The 16,803-nt window shown below is 37.4% G+C and overlaps 5 protein-coding genes across 9 annotated transcripts; 1 reads left to right on the top strand and 4 right to left on the bottom strand.

Moving 5' to 3' along the window:
• Nucleotides 1-2,072: 2,072 nt before the first annotated feature.
• On the bottom strand, nucleotides 2,073-3,839 carry LOC119080741 (speckle-type POZ protein-like). The gene is made up of 6 exons (XM_037189288.1): nucleotides 3,618-3,839; nucleotides 3,426-3,532; nucleotides 3,197-3,363; nucleotides 2,793-3,128; nucleotides 2,381-2,702; nucleotides 2,073-2,311 (listed from the first exon to the last, which is right to left on the bottom strand). The coding sequence occupies exons 1-6, from the start codon at nucleotides 3,696-3,698 to the stop codon at nucleotides 2,215-2,217; spliced, it is 1,110 nt and encodes a 369-aa protein (XP_037045183.1). The 5' UTR covers nucleotides 3,699-3,839; the 3' UTR covers nucleotides 2,073-2,214.
• A 1,173-nt stretch (nucleotides 3,840-5,012) lies between these two features.
• Nucleotides 5,013-10,999, bottom strand: LOC119080742 (uncharacterized oxidoreductase YjmC-like). Of its 2 annotated transcripts, none has more exons than XM_037189289.1 (4): nucleotides 10,894-10,999; nucleotides 6,314-6,364; nucleotides 5,337-6,253; nucleotides 5,013-5,277 (listed from the first exon to the last, which is right to left on the bottom strand). In XM_037189289.1, the coding sequence occupies exons 2-4, from the start codon at nucleotides 6,333-6,335 to the stop codon at nucleotides 5,119-5,121; spliced, it is 1,098 nt and encodes a 365-aa protein (XP_037045184.1). In that variant the 5' UTR covers nucleotides 6,336-6,364; nucleotides 10,894-10,999; the 3' UTR covers nucleotides 5,013-5,118. The 2 variants fall into 2 exon arrangements, with proteins under 2 accessions (XP_037045184.1, XP_037045185.1); XM_037189290.1 differs by lacking the exon at nucleotides 10,894-10,999 and adding an exon at nucleotides 10,650-10,667.
• Nucleotides 6,566-9,188, top strand: LOC119080789. Its single transcript, XM_037189359.1, has 3 exons — nucleotides 6,566-6,583; nucleotides 8,206-8,760; nucleotides 8,829-9,188. The coding sequence occupies exons 2-3, from the start codon at nucleotides 8,212-8,214 to the stop codon at nucleotides 8,874-8,876; spliced, it is 597 nt and encodes a 198-aa protein (XP_037045254.1). The 5' UTR covers nucleotides 6,566-6,583; nucleotides 8,206-8,211; the 3' UTR covers nucleotides 8,877-9,188.
• A 150-nt stretch (nucleotides 11,000-11,149) lies between the features above and the next one.
• On the bottom strand, nucleotides 11,150-12,810 carry LOC119080745 (uncharacterized oxidoreductase YjmC-like). 2 transcript variants are annotated; one of them, XM_037189294.1, is made up of 4 exons: nucleotides 12,743-12,810; nucleotides 12,598-12,664; nucleotides 11,609-12,525; nucleotides 11,150-11,549 (listed from the first exon to the last, which is right to left on the bottom strand). In XM_037189294.1, the coding sequence occupies exons 2-4, from the start codon at nucleotides 12,608-12,610 to the stop codon at nucleotides 11,391-11,393; spliced, it is 1,089 nt and encodes a 362-aa protein (XP_037045189.1). In that variant the 5' UTR covers nucleotides 12,611-12,664; nucleotides 12,743-12,810; the 3' UTR covers nucleotides 11,150-11,390. The 2 variants fall into 2 exon arrangements, with proteins under 2 accessions (XP_037045189.1, XP_037045190.1); XM_037189295.1 differs by having other exon boundaries at nucleotides 12,598-12,654; nucleotides 12,743-12,758.
• A 242-nt stretch (nucleotides 12,811-13,052) lies between these two features.
• LOC119080734 (uncharacterized oxidoreductase YjmC-like) lies at nucleotides 13,053-16,580 on the bottom strand. Of its 3 annotated transcripts, none has more exons than XM_037189275.1 (5): nucleotides 16,474-16,580; nucleotides 15,133-15,261; nucleotides 14,305-14,355; nucleotides 13,330-14,246; nucleotides 13,053-13,272 (listed from the first exon to the last, which is right to left on the bottom strand). In XM_037189275.1, exons 2-5 carry the CDS (start codon nucleotides 15,203-15,205, stop codon nucleotides 13,114-13,116), a joined length of 1,200 nt encoding a protein of 399 aa, XP_037045170.1. In that variant the 5' UTR covers nucleotides 15,206-15,261; nucleotides 16,474-16,580; the 3' UTR covers nucleotides 13,053-13,113. The 3 variants fall into 3 exon arrangements, with proteins under 3 accessions (XP_037045170.1, XP_037045169.1, XP_037045171.1); XM_037189274.1 differs by lacking the exon at nucleotides 16,474-16,580 and adding an exon at nucleotides 15,658-15,858 and having other exon boundaries at nucleotides 15,133-15,267; XM_037189276.1 differs by lacking the exons at nucleotides 15,133-15,261; nucleotides 16,474-16,580 and adding an exon at nucleotides 14,940-15,054.
• Between the last annotated feature and the right edge of the window lie 223 nt (nucleotides 16,581-16,803).

Here is a 16,803-nt window from a genome sequence, read left to right as displayed (position 1 = left end):
ATTTGACATAAAATGTGAGTGCGTTTAAGACGAATTCGCCGATCGACCATACCTGTTCTAGACTTTCATTGAGTATTTTGACGTCTATTTGGTCAATGAAAGTAGAGAACAGGTATGGTCGATTACCGAATTCGTCTTAAACGCACTCACATTTTACGTCAAAATAATATGAAAATGAGTGTGTTTAAGTACGAAAATCTAATTTTTATGTCATCCGGGCGAACAATAGACCATACCTGTTTTACACTTTCATTGGATTTGGTTATTTTCAGTCACGTTCTTGGGACTAAATTATCTAGAAGCATCAACATCAACTTATTCTACCATTTGGGCTTTTGGTCGATGATGATGTAGCCAATTAATTTAGTACTGTTTTCTCTAATAAGTGACTTTTAATAAGTTCGTTGTAGATCAAGCGATAGGTTGCCTTCCTTCTAATATAAGTTCTCAACAGCTTTTTTTTGGTGATGCCAACAAGATATTTAAAAATAAACAGCGAGGAAATGTGATCTGAGTCATTGCTTCTCCAACAAATTCTGATTGACCTTACGACTAGATCCTATCCACGAATTGTATATCTTAGACGTGGACGTACAATATATGATGATCAGAAGGTCACATTATAGATGTGAAAGGGCGTGAATCATTTCCAGCTTGAGAATTTAAGCATTAATCTTTCTGGTACGTAAATTTATTGTCCGAGCAAAATTTTCATCGTTTTCCATAAGGGACCTAATACACTGTATGAAAATGAACTCAAATGAATTTTATTCGCTACAATTCAGGTCATAGTCAAATCATGCGCTCCTGACTGGTTTACTTTACTCTGCCGTGGTATTGATCAATTTCTGTATGCAAAATCAATAAATTTTTATTTTTCACATATATTCAAACACATTTTAGGGACAACTATTCCACTTAATATCATAAAAGGATTAATTTTGCTAAATGAGACCAATCTAGCTAGAGATCATTATTCTGTTGTTTCGTCGCTATTGATAAATAACAGATGTGATAGACTCTAACCGAAATCGATAATCCAACCAACCCCACAACAACTAAATCAGTAAAATGCTCAGATGGTGACCATAATTTGTTCTCTGATCTTACAAGTAAATTTATAATGATCTCTGCGACAGTTTAATGGATCTGTAGAAGGAGAAACAATATTTCATGGCATTTGGGTAGGTACAGCTCAAATGGCAAACAGAAGAACAAGCATTTCACTAAGAAATCATTTTTTGATGGTTTTTTTGAAGTGTTCACCTCATCTTACCGATCTTCGGCGAAGTTTTCTACGCAGAGACTATCTCTCTGCTTGAAGATGATCCTATCCTATCACGTTATCTTTCGCCTTACAGTACAAAGTTTAAGAGCGCTCACCCCTTGGCAATTTTCTAGCCTACATTTGTGCGCAAAATATTTCGTTTTTTGATGATTTCTCTGAACCAAAATCTTTTTTTGAAAAAGTAAAACCATTTAAGCAAGCAAAAACGTGTTACTTTTAAGTGAAAAATTGGTTTGTGGATGATGACTTATTCCACTTGGAGAAACCTTTGCAAATGTGTAAATTTATGTGTTTTGCAAAGGTTTTTCCAAGTGGGTTAAGTTCTCGACCACAAACCAATGTTTCCCTTAAAAGTAAGAAATTTTTGCATGCTTTAATGGTTTTACTTTTTCAAAAAAAAGTTGGTTCAGAGAAATCATCAAAAAACGAATATTTTTGCGCACAAATGTAGGCTAGAAAATTGCCAAGGGGTGAGCGCTCTTAATGGCGGTTTTGTTTCAACCAAACCCGCCTTTAATCATTTTCAAAAGTCGAAAGAGCTTTTCTTACAAATTTTACTGTGCCAGAGTTGACGAATGAATGGGTAACCAATAGCCATGTGTGGGTGGAAAGAACATTTCATCATTTAAACTATTCCCTAACATTGTTGGTGTGTCAATAAATGCATCGAAGGTAGACGTATCAAAATTAGTCGAAGAAAAATGGTAAAGAGCCACTGAACGGTTGCGAATGATTTAGTTCCTAAATTAGGTTGATTCTTAGATTAGAAAAAAAAACATTTGAGTTGAGGTAACTTATTGTTATCGTAACGAATTCATTTTTGCTTAGAGAGCATTGACGGTAAAACATAAAAAAATGTTCAGCAAAATTTCAATCTAAACAAACAAAAATATTCTTTAAATTAACATCTGCTCGCTGTCTATCAGTCAGGCAGTTTGTGAGAGGTACAAGTCTAATAGTACCTTCGGATGAGCAAATTGTAGATCTGCAAAACCCTTCGTTTGCTTGACTTTGGTAGCATTACTAGAAGAATTGAGATTGTGATTTGTTTTTGTTTCTACTGGCTTGAAGCGATAAACGGTAAACACTCACCGTTTTATGAAGTCGAGTGCACACTGCTTCAACAGTGTCGCGTTGTGCATATGGGCCAAATTCAGCAACATCGCCGCATTATCTACATTCAAATCATCGCAGATTGCATGCTCACAAGCTTCTTTCAATCCCGCTAAGTCGTACTTCTCTGCAATACGAAGCAGGTCGGGTGCATGTCGACCTATCAATTCGGTCTCTCCAGTGTACAAATATTGTAGCATTCCTCTGACCACATCGGTGTCAAAGTCTAGTATCTCCACGGTGTTTTGTTGCTTTTCAGTCATGTTAGTTCCCAGCATCGCAGCGAATACAGAGCTTCTGGCTAAAAGTTGGATCGAAATAAAGTCGATGACGTAGCACATAAGCATAAGAAGCAAGACAGGAAGTGGAATGGAGATGTAAGAACATTCACCTGCAAGTATCGCCTTGTGTCCCGGAAAACACGTATCGGCTGTCGAAATTTTCAGGTCACTCATCAATGATTCATCGAAAATTCGGCCCATATCTGCTGCCAACTCTTTTTTACGCTGCATCTTTGCTTCATCCTCTAATCGCAAGCACAATCTTTTCGCAGCAAAACCGCCATTTGAAACATTATGTTTCAACTCTCCGTCGGTCCGAATTTTACAATGTATTGTGATGGCATTGTCTATTAGTACCACTTCGGTCAATGAATATATATCGGATGATTGAATTAGTTTACCACCCAGATCGGATCCTTTTTTAAATTCGCACACCTTTTCAGAGCCTAGAGTTGAGTAGCACACCACAATGATTGATAGCATTCGAATACTAGAACATAAACTTGAACAATACCTATCTGTCTTGCAGGGAGCCCATCAGCCTTCAAAATACTGATACAAAAACGAGCCTTGACAATGCTGCCCGGAGCTCGGCTCTGATCACCGTAGTTCACTAAAATCAGATAGACCGTCAAAAAGTCGGTGTTTCCGGCTTTCATTTTCGGGTATACTTTCAGTTGCCTATTAAGATTGTAGAAAATTAATCGTTGGATCAACTGAATGACAAACAGAAATGTATGTACCAGTGGTTTTTTGCTCCAGTGAATATTGGAGATCGTATTTCGGACGATTCAATGAAAGAGGCATAGTTTTTCAGAGTCCACCGAAACGAAAAGATTTCTTCTTCCATCTAAAAATTCGTTAGTAAAATGAACGCGTAGCAATGACGAAATGTTACGAGAAAATTCTGGACACTTCTAACCCTTTCAACTTACCTCGGTCGAAGCACACGTGTGCACAGTCTCGAGACCATATTCATCAGAACGTTTCCGTTTGAACGGATTCGAAGGCAACATTTTGATTTCGATGGGCTCGTAATGTTTATAATTTTTTACTATTAAGATAATTACACACGTAAACTGACGCGTTTCACTTCGATGAAATTAACGACTGAAGCACAATGTTAATGCTGTTAATGTTACAATTTGACATTTTGTGGGAACGCACCTACTCTTTTGTTACGCAAACGCTTACATATACAAATGTAGTGGATGACTTATGAACTAACCGGTCGATTTAAATTTAGACTTTTGACATAGCTTCGAAGCGGAGCTGTGCTTTTGATCATGTTTAAGGTGAAAGGACGAATACTGATTATCAAGGCACTATTGGCACCTGGTGCCATTAGCGACAGTATTATAAAGAGACTATTGGCACCTGGTGCCATTAGCGACAGTATTATAAAGAGACCAAGTGCCAATAGCATATTCGTAAGGTGAAAGGTTAAAGAGCTTGCAAAACGTAGGTAAAGTTTACGGATGAGAATCTTTACCTCGGGCTTTGAGTCAACGTCTATAAATGAAATATTAAAGTTGACGACTATGGTTTTATTGTTCTACGCATACGATGTGTTGCCAAACTCGCCGGTAATTTGCATGTGCAAGTCCACATCTGGTGCGTAATTGCCACTCTCTTTAACTTCTGCAACCTAGCACCTACAATTCGGTTTTTATTAGCTTTAATAGTAGATTATGCAAGCATCTCTGTATGAAAAGTTTATTGACGATTTGGAAGTTATGTGCAGAGTCGAAGGCGTGCTACATAATCGAGCTGAAGGAAGACGTGGTACATAATCCAAAGCATACATTTTGTACAGAGCTGGATAGTATCCACTGATTATCTCGATAAACCTGTACTCGGCAGAAAAAATAGCGTAACCAGTGGATACGCTATTTTTTCTGCCGAGTACAGGTTTATCGAGATAATCAGAATCTCCATGATAAGTTGTTTAACTTAATCATATTAGAAAGGAAGTAGTAGATTCGATAAATACTGATGATGCATTGGACATCTTTAGAATTTTTGGCTTCTTTTGCACGTAGAGGAGATCTTCTTACTTATCATGCAGATAACAAATGTCACAGACCTCACACTCATCTGAAATAAATTCTACATATCAACGAAGGAATCCAATAAATCCACTAAATAGCACGGGACGAAAGGACATCGATCAGGGACAAAAACTGAGCTACATATTGGATAGACTTAGAAGATACCTGATGCTCCTACTTACCCGACCGCTTTCTTCTCTCTTTTTTTACGTGTTCTTTTTGTCTTATCAGTCATACACATTGCATTTATAACGCTCCATATCGCAGCAAAAAATAATCTGATTTCAGAATGAGTGTGACACCTTTAATTTGGCGAGAAAAGCTCATATTCACTTTAAAATAGAATCTGTAAACTTAGAAATTGTGCCAGGGGTACTGGTTCTATTCAAACGAATCGAAGTGGTTGAATACTCAGCCTTTCGGCTAAACTATCACATGTTTGCAGTTGATTTTCCGTGTATACTAAGCCACCTTCCTTATCGACCTTTTCCATATGAATGCGTTCTGGATCGCCAGCAACCAAAACCGGAACCTCTGAGTCAATCTAGGCGTCATAACAGATAGATAATTAGAAAATCATTTCAAATAAGCCACTAAACGTACCCTGGACATATTCCTACAAATATCGTTCATTTCAGTCATTCGATCAGTGAACCCCGGTGCAAAGCAGTTGGGATCGATGGCAATGAAAACCTGACCAAGATTTGCTTCAGAAATATTTCCTGAAAGTGGCCACTTCCGAATTTTCGTTGAAAAGTTTGATCCTGCAGATATACCACACATAGTTTCCACCATACCAGCCAAACCGTAACCCTTATAGCCAGACGTATTTTCGGCGCCTCCTAGAGGCATCAAACAACCAGCATCGAAAGCAACATGTGGATCTGTCGTGGGATTACCTTCCTGGTCTTGTGCCCAGCCAATGGGACACGGTTCGTTCTTCCTCTTTTTTATTTCAATTTTACCAACTGCAACGGCTGTTGTTGCCATGTCCAATACAAAACTATCACCATTGTTTGCTGGGGCGGCGAAGCTAATTGGATTGGTTCCAAGAGCCGACTCCTTGCTGCGTGTAGGTGTCATAATGGGAGACGTATTGGTCATTGAAATTCCCATAAAGCCTTGATTCATTGCACGTATGGTATACCATCCAGCTATTCCATAGTGATTCGATCTCTTTGCACATACCCAACCAACACCAACATTTTTAGCTTTCTCTATTGCCAAATCCATGCAAAAATTTCCAACCACAGCACCGAGTCCATTCTCTCCGTCAACCCATGCAGTGGCCGGAGTTTCTTTCAGAATTTTCGGAGTCGCAAGACCGTCTGCTACACCTTCTTTTAGTTCAGTTACATACATTTCCACGCGATTCATGCCATGACTGTAGTGACCGCGATAATCAGCCTCAACCAGCATATCAGCCATTTGTTGAGCATGAGACGGTGACGATTTCGAAGCAATGAGACAGTCGATCATGAAACGACGCGATTCATCGACAGAGACGAGCTTTGGAATACCTTGGATTGTTTTGAAATTAGACTGTGCCTGTGCCATATGTAGAACGAAAGGTTACTTACTTTGTCCTGAATTTGTTACCATAGTTGAAGTCGTGGATAGTTTCGTCAAAACTGGAAAATTACAATTCGAAGAGTGAAAGAAAGATTATAAAAATGCATCGGGCGAATATAATAGATTTTGTTAAACAAAGTATCTGTTGATGTCAGTTGACAGGTGAAATAGAATTCCACGAACACAAACCAGTGCTGGTTTTAAAGAAATCAAATTTCTTCTACGATTATTTCAAATAAGCGACGACTGAACATCACGACGCCCAACATAGTTTCAAAGTGAGTAATCGATATGATAGTACGAATGAGGTACGAATGAGGTTAAAAAGATTCAATGTTCACTTTGGTGATTTGCTTGCCGTCGGTGAAAGGTTAAGGAGATACAACATTACAACATTTTTGATTTTGGGGATGGTCTCATGTTATAGCATAGCACTGAACAAAGCACTAGAATAGAACAGAATTTTCAAGAGGAACCTTCTCGACGCAGTAGTCCAAATTTCTCATATAATAGTAAGAACGCAGTAGCATTTTTCAAAAATGAAGGGCCAAATGACCGTTAACAAAATCTGTTCTAGTGCTACGGTTTTAGACATCTTTATGGAATTTGTGGTAGTCGGACGGAAACGTTATTACAGTATTATTACTGGGATCGTAGATCTCTGGAATTATAATTTGAGTGTTGAAGTCGTGTTGGAGGAGCAAAATCATTATGTTTGATCTCGAAAATATCCTATAACATCCTATGGATAATTTTGGGTATGAACAAAGCACCTAGCAGGGTAATAGAAAAAAAGTAGTACTTTAATGGAAGCATGCGAATATTTCCATACCTTTTTTTCTTAATGCAACGCACTTCAAGCAAAAGTGCTATGAATGACAGCTGCCAAATAGAGTACTATTTTGTATGAAGCACTGTCAAGTTTCAGTACCCTATTTAGAGTACCACTTTTGCTTGAAGTGCGTTGCTTTATGTCATTGCAAAATTACCATTAAGGCTGCTAATGGTATTATTGGTATCAAAATACTACTCTACTTGACGTGTAAAAACCTCTATTACCCTGCTAGGTGCTTTGGTATGAATTTTCATAAAAATACCAAAAAGAAAATAGACTATTTCTGCTGGATACGAAATTTTCGCCGTAAGATAGAATCGTATTTTTTACTGATTATTATTTTCAATCGGGTGCTGACGTTTATGGTTTATTTTCTTGAAAAGATAAATGGAACTGACGAGATGTATGAACACATCCGGAGTCATTAATAGACTCACACGCGCAACAGATGTTTTGCGTTTTGATAAGAAATGACAGTTTTTATTGATTTATTTTATCATTCCTTTATTATAATGTGGGGAAATACTATTAGTCTTGTGTAAAAACATAAGAAGTCTGAACGATATTAATAATGAAAGCATTCGCAATACCAAAGCATCCAGCAGGGTAATAGAGGTTTCTCCACGTCAGAGAGTAGTATTTTGATACCAATATTACCATTAGCAGCCCTAATGGTAAGTTTGAACTAACATTAAGAGAAAAAACGTATGGAAATATTCGTATCCTTAGATTAAAATACTACTCTATTTTTTTCTATTGCCCTGCTAGGTGCTTTGGCAATAGACAGCCCATATATTAATCAGCGGAGAAGCAATTGAATTTTATATTAAAAAAGAATTGTTGTAAGTTACAAGCTAATCTTCAAATTTACATAAACAATAGCATTGTTTACCTTTAACACTACCTATATATGGCTCATATTTTAAAAATCTTTCTATTTGAGGTCATTCATATAGATATGGGATCATATGGCTCATTACCTTCTTTTTCGTTAATTATTTATAAAATTTTATTTAAAAAAAAAGTGATCTCAAGAATTTTACTATCTCTCCCATTATTTACCAGCTTACTATGGAACGAATGTGTCGTCAACTCATCTGCCTCTTTTCTATAATCTTTGCCTTGGTTGGACCGGCAGCAGCGCGTGCCGTAGAGCTCACGACACAGACAGTGCCAGAATCAGAACTACCAAGCAACGCAGCTGCCATAATTGCCGCTGTTGGTTCGAACCCAAATACAAGTTGGTTTTGGACAGGTCGACGAGGTGCATGTGCTTCCGAAGATGATGGTGTCAAGACGCTTGCCGCCACTCTAGCGTCTTCTTACGGTGGCTCAACGCTAGAGCAGCGCATTTGTAGTCAGAAAGTCTCAATGCCTCCCTTCGGATCGTCTAAAGTAGCCAAAGCCTGTTGGAGATTCGCCTCGATCACGTATGCAACCCAAGCAAGTGGAGATGCCTTTGTCGTTATTGGTAGCTGTGTGCGACTCAACAACACATGGAAGGTTGCAGAATTGCCATCTCTACAGAGGGGAGGCAAGGTGCAGTGTGTTTATCAGTTCATCAGTGACGATAACTGGAAAAACCCTACATTCCTATGGGCTGCCAATGGACATGAAGCTAATTGTCAGGGTAAATTGATTAGTGGGGCGTTCCGAAAGAGAGAAATTTAGTCATAAATTGGATTTGGAATTGTATGGCGTTGGGAAAGAAAGTTAATGCGATGTGTGTTTATTAAACGAGCGAGGCGAGTGGTATGGTGATTTTCGGTTAAATTTCTCATCCAAAAATAATCTTACAAGTTGAGTTAAAACGTGTTAGAATACCAATTCTTTGTTTTTAATTTTTTGACAACAATTTTTTGATTTACAACAAAAAAAACGAAAAAAGTGATCATGTCCTTCCCTTATTATATTGCGGATTGTTTTCCTTTTCGCTTTTTTGTGAGTTCAATATTTTGTTTGGTTTTTTGTGTTGTGCCGAATTTGTAGTAATTTTATTTCAATTGTTGAGGTCGATAATAAAAATTGCTGGTGTGTTCCCAGTATAACAAGGTGAATGGCTTTTTGAATATTTTCAAAGTAACCGATAATACCCGCGTTTGAAAAATTGTTGAGACTGTCTCAAATACTTTCAAATGTGCATCTTTAGCAAATCATTCATTCATTTATTACACTTTTCGCAATAAGTGACGAAAAGTGGGACTTTCCAGTGCCTTTATTGAGGAAAACGTTGTACACAACTCGATGATAAATGCTTTTTTAGGCACACGATGTGTTTTGTCACTCGAGGCCGCAGGCCTAGTGCATAAAAAAGCATTTATCACTCGGTTGTATAAATAACTATAATACAACTGGTTTTTTACAAATAAGATAAAATAAGGCAAGGCATCGTCTTCATTTGAGATCACAAGTGTAAAGAAGAGTAAGCAGTGCGAGGTGTTTTTTCAATAATGTTTTGATAAAAACACCTCGTACACCTTCCCATACAACGGTGTACGTGGTGCTTTTTCAATATTTTTTTTTTGATAAAAATACATTTACCTTTCCATGCATTCAAACCAATGACCAATTTATTTCGATGAACCGGCGTTTATCGATTCTCTGGTCAAGTCAAGTTGTATACAACAAGCTTATGAAATGAGATTCCCATACATTTTTTAATGTGAGATGAAAAAACTTGACAGAGTTCAACAATCCATTTCTCAAAGGATGGTAATAATCGAACGTCATTAGTTTTTGGTTGAGCGTTAAAAATAATTCAATTTACCAATATATTCATGCAATTGGTACCAATGTGATGAATATAACGGTAGAGAGAATTAAAATATTTGTAAAGGGAAAAATTCCAGTGGTCGTCCCACAAAGAATAATGGTCGAATATAATTTCTCATTTCTCAAATTCAATTTTAAAACACAAACATTTCAGCAGATAAGAGGAGACAAAATTGTTTCTCTGTTACGGTGCGAAGACTATACAGATACTTGAGATAATATTTCTCTACGTTTGCCTTTTGATAACACAAATTCGCTTCTCTCAAGTGCTTGTAACAGCATCCATTTTATTGATATTTTCTGATATGTACTAATAACAATTTAATATTGAAAAAGTGAAGAGTGAAAGAACCTTTTCACATTACTAGTAAGCTCAAACGTTCTCATCTGACATTTAATTTCATAGTAATTGTAGATTAGCTAGATCTTTATCAGTTTTCAGTATATATATTGCCTTGTGATGTTTACTTTAACGGGCAATCAATCTAGATTTAATGTTGTCGACAGTTTCTATTGCTTTAGATTTCCGCGTTTGTGTGATAGATCTTCCAGAGACTCTTTGCAATCAACCAAAGTTGTACTACTATCCCTACTCGAATCATCTTAAATGTTCTAACATTTTGCAGGTTCTTAAAAATGCTGTGGAGTGAAATGTTTGCTTGGGACTTAGAATTATAAAATATAATTATCTGAAGAGTGACGATTCGAAAATCGAAACGTTGGATACAGTTACTTACTTATTAATATTTCAAGAACGTGTACGATGCTGTATTGATTCTTTACGTATTAGATCCAAAAAAACTACCTTTCTAAATTTTAAAATCCTAGCCAATTGTGCTTTCGGGTCCACCCGGTGGTCTGACGTAGAAATATTCTCCCAAAATATTAAACGCATACAACACAACACTTCGCATAAGTTTTTAAATAAGCGCAAGATCTACATTTTTCAGAAATTTGTTTTTTGAAAACCGAAGTACTTACTGGACAGAAGAAATCAACTTAAACCGCCTATTAAATGCGCTGTTTTAATTGAACAAGACAAAAACGACCTGCTGTATTATGTGGTTGTTCTCTACAATTGTTTACCGACACTACTGTTTAATCGCAAATAAGGTGTTAAGTCTTATACTAGCGATATTAGTCGAACGATTAAATTAAACTGTTTTGCTTATTATTAATTTTAGAAGCAGAAAACGTTACGTTACCGAATGATCTTATCAGTTTAGTAGAGTAACTAAGATTTTATGTTTCGGTGAAGGAAGTGAAGAGGAGAGATGCGACAAAGTGTCGGCAAGCACGGCATAGTAAAATACCTTTACTCCGTCGTGCGGTAAGTCAATGATTGATGTTGTCTTATTTCTCACCCAGATATCAAGTCCTCCTTTTTTACTTCCTAAGTCTCCCTCAATTGAAGGTGTAAAAAAAAATCTTAAAAATTTGTATTAAATTTGGTATCTTGATTGGAAGCAGAAATCCTTTTAAACAAAGCTCAATGGTTTTACACTTAACCTTTTGACCAATTTTTCGCATGTTTGCAATTGATTTTCCGTGTAACGTAAGCCGCCTTCTTTATCAACATTTTCCATATGAATGCGTTCTGGATCACCGGCAATCAAAACCGGCAATTCCGGATCAATCTAGATACAAAATACATTTGAATCATCAAACAATCATTTGAACTAATCCAATATAGTACCCTAGGCATACTCCTACAAATGTCAATCATTTCAGTCATTCGATCAGTGAAACCTGGTGCAAAGCAATCAGGATCGATGGCAATGAAAACATGACCTAGATTCGCTTCGGTAGTATTGCCTGAATGTGCCCACTTCCGAACTTTCGTTGAGTAGTTTGAACCGGATGATATGCCACACATAATGTCCACCATAACACCCAGTCCGTAGCCTTTATAACCAGAAGTATTCTCAGCACCTCCTAGCGGCATCAAGCAGCCCGCATCGAAGGCGACATGAGGATCTGTCGTGGGATTACCTTCCACATCTTGTGCCCATCCAATCGGACACGGTTCGTTCTTCCTCATTTTTATTTCAATTTTTCCTCCAGCTACTGCAGTGGTTGCCATATCCAACACGAAACTGTCCCCATTATTGGCTGGTGCAGCAAAACTAATTGGATTTGTTCCGAGGGCAGCCTGTTTGCTCCGTGTGGGTGTCATTAATGGAGATGTATTGGTCATTGAAATTCCCATAAGGCCTTTATTCATCGCACGCAAAGAATACCAGCCAGCTATTCCGTAATGATTTGATCGTTTCGCACACACCCAACCAACACCAATATTCTTAGCTTTTTTTATAGCCAAATCCATGCAAAAATTTCCCACTACAGCACCGAGTCCATTTTCTCCATCAACCCATGCAGTGGCAGGCGTTTGTTTCAGAATTGTCGGAGTAGCCGAACCGTTTGCTGTGCCATCGTCCAATTCGTTAATGTACATTTCCAGGCGATTCATGCCGTGACTGTAATGACCACGATAGTCTGCTGCGACCAGCAGATCAGCCATTTGTTCTGCATGGGATCGTGGTATTTTCGCAGCACTGAAGCAATCAATCATAAACCGGCGAGATTCTTCTACTGATACGAGCAGCTGATTTTCTTAAAAAATTATTTTATCAAAAATAGGGATATTGTATGCGAATCTGGAAATTGAGTTAATGGTAAACTTACTGGTTGACTTCATTTCTGGAATAATTGTCTATCAACTGAATATTCCATAAGACGAGACTAAAGAACACTGACAAGGAAGAAAAACCGTGATCCACTCTGAACTGACTAATAAAGTGTCAGGATCTTAAGACCTCTTCTTACTTACCCGAGCGATTTTTCCTCACAACTGACCGCATGTAAACTTTACTCTTTCAATATCAATACCACTGTCTAGTCTAAGACAACATGATAAGTATCGGCTCGACATTTTAATATTTGTTTGAAGGTGGAACGTGATAATTAGATTAGATGTAATCTTATCAGTTATACAAATTGCACATACTACTCTCGAAATGCATCCCAATTCAAAATAAAAAATAATCCTCAGATAATGTGTCTGACGACTTTAGTTTGGCGAGAAAAGTACGCAATTGGCGAAATAGGATCTGTAAACTCAGAAATGAAAACTGATCGCGTCAACAATAAAACATTTAATTTTTGCAATCCCTAGGCATCTTTGAACATCCCCTCAAGTCTTCAAACAAATCGAAGTGGTTGAATGCTCAACCTTTCGGCCAAACTTTCACATGTTCGCAATTGATTTTCACTGTAAACTACGCCACCATCTTTGTCAACCTTTTTCATATGAATCCGTTCTGGATCGCCAGCAACCAAAACCGGGACCTCTGAGTCAATCTAGACATAGCAGATAGATAATAAGAAAATCAATTTGAACAAAACCACAAAACGTACCCTGGACATATTCCTACAAATGTCATTCATTTCAGTCATTCGATCGGTAAAACCAGGTGCAAAGCAGTTGGGATTGATGGCAATGAAAACCTGACCAAGATTAGCTTCGGTAGTATTGCCTGAGTGTGCCCACTTTCGAATTTTAGTTGAAAAGTTTGATCCTGCAGATATACCACACATAGTTTCCACCATACCAGCCAAACCATAACCTTTATAGCCAGACGTATTTTCGGCGCCTCCTAGAGGCATCAAACAACCAGCATCGAAAGCAACGTGTGGATCTGTCGTGGGATTACCTTCCTGGTCTTGTGCCCAGCCAATGGGACATGGTTCGTTCTTCCTCTTTTTTATTTCAATTTTACCAACTGCAACGGCTGTTGTTGCCATGTCCAATACAAAACTATCTCCATTGTTGGCTGGGGCGGCGAAACTAATTGGGTTGGTTCCAAGAGCCGACTCTTTGCTGCGTGTAGGTGTCATTATGGGAGACGTATTGGTCATTGAAATTCCCATAAAGCCTTGATTCATTGCACGTATGGTATACCATCCAGCTATTCCATAGTGATTCGATCTCTTTGCACACACCCAACCAACGCCAACATTTTTAGCTTTCTCTATTGCCAAATCCATGCAAAAATTTCCAACCACAGCGCCGAGTCCATTCTCTCCGTCAACCCATGCAGTGGCCAGAGTTTCGTTCAGAATTGTTGGAGTTACAAAACCGTCTGCAACACCGTCATTCAATTCATTTATGTACATTTCCAAGCGATTCATGCCGTGACTGTAGTGACCGCGATAGTCAGCTTCAACCAGCAGATCGGCCATTTGTTGGGCATGAGATGGTGACGATTTCGATGCAGTGAAACAATCGACCATGAAACGACGCGATTCATCGATAGAGACGAGCTTTGGAATGCCTTAAAATGATTTGAAATTAGACTATGGCTGTGCGATTTAGAACGAAGTGTTACTCACTTTGCCCTGAATTTGTTGCCATAGTTAAACTCGTGGATAGTTTCCTCAGAGCTAGAAAATTGATATCGTTCTATGAGTAAAGATTACAAAAATGTGTAGAATCATCACTGTCAACACAACAGAGTAAATACAGGCAAGATTTACTCTGTCGTGCTATCAACCAGATTATAGAATGGATCATACGACAGAAAAGAGGTGTATTGTCTTTCGGTGATCATTACTTTGGCTGGGGCTAATCGAAAGGTCGAATGTTAATAGTTTCTCACTTGGTTATATTTCAAAAGTGTGTACGACGTGTATTGATACTTTACTCATTAAATCTATATATAGGTACGTGTACAGGCCTTACATAACATAAAGTCGATATTTCGGTATGAAACCAAAATATAGAACCAACGACATCCTTTTTGTCTGTTGTCCAGACAGGAAAACTTTCTTTCTCATTTTGAAAATCCGTGCCAGTTGTGCTTTCATCTACGCAGAAGCACTTTTATGAATGATACACCGGCCACCGGTGTATCTCTGACTGTCATAAAAATATTCTCCCAAATTACTTATATTAGCCACATTGAAAAAACGAGTGCAACTCTTTCCAATATTTGTATACGTAAGCACAACAGGCCGAACTATGAAACTTCTTGAAGTCAGCCCAATTATATTATACGTAAATAAGTGCAAGATCTAAATACCTGCACAGTTTCACTGAATGCCACTTTCAAGATCTGAGAAATTAGTTATATGACAACCGAAGTACTGATAAGATAGGTGAATTCTATTTACACGACGTTTTATCAAACATGAAATGAACAAAACAAAAAAACCACTTACCGGATAAAGTTGTTCTCGACAATTGTTTACCGACACAACTGTTCACTCGTAAATAAGTTGTTATATTAGCCATACTCGTCGAGTGATTATACTGTCTCGCTAATTATTAATGTGTTTGTGTGATATTTTCTTTAAGAGGGCAGACTAGGTGTGAAGTAGGCTATATATTGAAAAATTGGTTTTAAAATTAATGTAGACCATTTAATGAAAATCTGTTCCAGCAATTAGATGAGCAATATGTTTATCTATCTCTAAAAAATGAAAAACGATTTACAATAAGCAACAGTTGGAAGAAAACCGATTTCCAAAAAAATATTGCATAGCCTAACTTTAAGCGACGTTCATATTTTGGAAATCGGTTTTCTTCCAACTGTTGCTTATTGTAAATCGTTTTTCATTTTTTAGAGATAGATAAACATATTGCTCATCTAATTGCTGGAACAGATTTTCATTAAATGGTCTACATTAATTTTAAAACCAATTTTTCAATATATAGCCTACTTCACACCTAGTCTGCCCTCTTAAATAAAGTTAAATTGATAACAAACACGCCCAACACACACTTCTATATTCGATATGACTAAATGTTGGCTTAGGTAGCGGACGGTGATACTCTCTTGTTTTCTTATCGTCACTTGAACGATTCAGTAAAGGTCAAAAATTTCACTCTTAATATTTTGGCCTAGTTGTGTGACGTATATAGTGCAACCGTACATATCGTATATATAAGAGATCTAAAGGAAAATTGACTGAATTTTCTCGGCGCACATTTTCTCTCTGTTTATTTAGTTTCGTTTTCGTATGAAAACTCTCTATAAGATAGGAGATACGACGAGACAGTGTCTGTTGCATAACTTTAATTTATTTGGTGTTGATCGTTCTACTCTACTTAAGCTGAACGAAAAGTTAGTTGTAGGTCTTTTTTGTGAAATGTTGGGATTGTAAGGCGACTGTTGCAGAGCGATAGAAGGAGAATGGTGTAATCATTCAGTATCAGCCGCAAACATGCCGATTGGAAGCGCGTTTCCTCGGCATATTACAGTTAATTCAATGTACTTTTCGCATACATTTTAAGCTAATTATGGTAAACTTCTGCATTGTCTCATGTTAACTCATAAGAAATTGGAAAATTTACCGTAAACAGCTTCTTGGTTTCTTTTTCTTGAATGGTGTAGAAATACAAGAAAACAAATTTACACAAAAAAGATCTGGAGACACTAGATATCTCATATTATATAAAAATGTTTTCCGGTACAGTAATGTCCACACTTGAATAAGGATTTTGATATTTTCTTGAAGAGAGTTCGCTGACACCTTGTCTCTACTTAATTTACTCATTTCACTTCAAAAAATCGCACAACTATCGAATAAAGAAGTATATTACGCGTCTTGTTAACAACAAAACGAACAAATACTTAGTTTGAGTTGAGTGTCTGAGATGTACGTTGTGACTAAAAATAATATTTTTATGTTGCGATTAAGTGTTGTCTAATGTGAAATTTGACTGACCGGTGGATCGGCTTTAAGTTACGAAATAATTGATAAGGCGTCAAGAATTTTTATTTTAAAATTTGTTAGAGAAACAAAACGTTTGTAAGCGGCAGGCGACCCGTACATTGACTTTGAATGATAAAAGTATCGTTGAAACTTTATTACTAGAATAGTGACGGA

The sequence above is a fragment of the Bradysia coprophila genome, unplaced genomic scaffold (assembly GCF_014529535.1).
Source record: "Bradysia coprophila strain Holo2 unplaced genomic scaffold, BU_Bcop_v1 contig_350, whole genome shotgun sequence".
Lineage (NCBI taxonomy): Eukaryota > Metazoa > Arthropoda > Insecta > Diptera > Sciaridae > Bradysia > Bradysia coprophila.
This window is presented reverse-complemented; position numbering and strand designations above follow the sequence as displayed.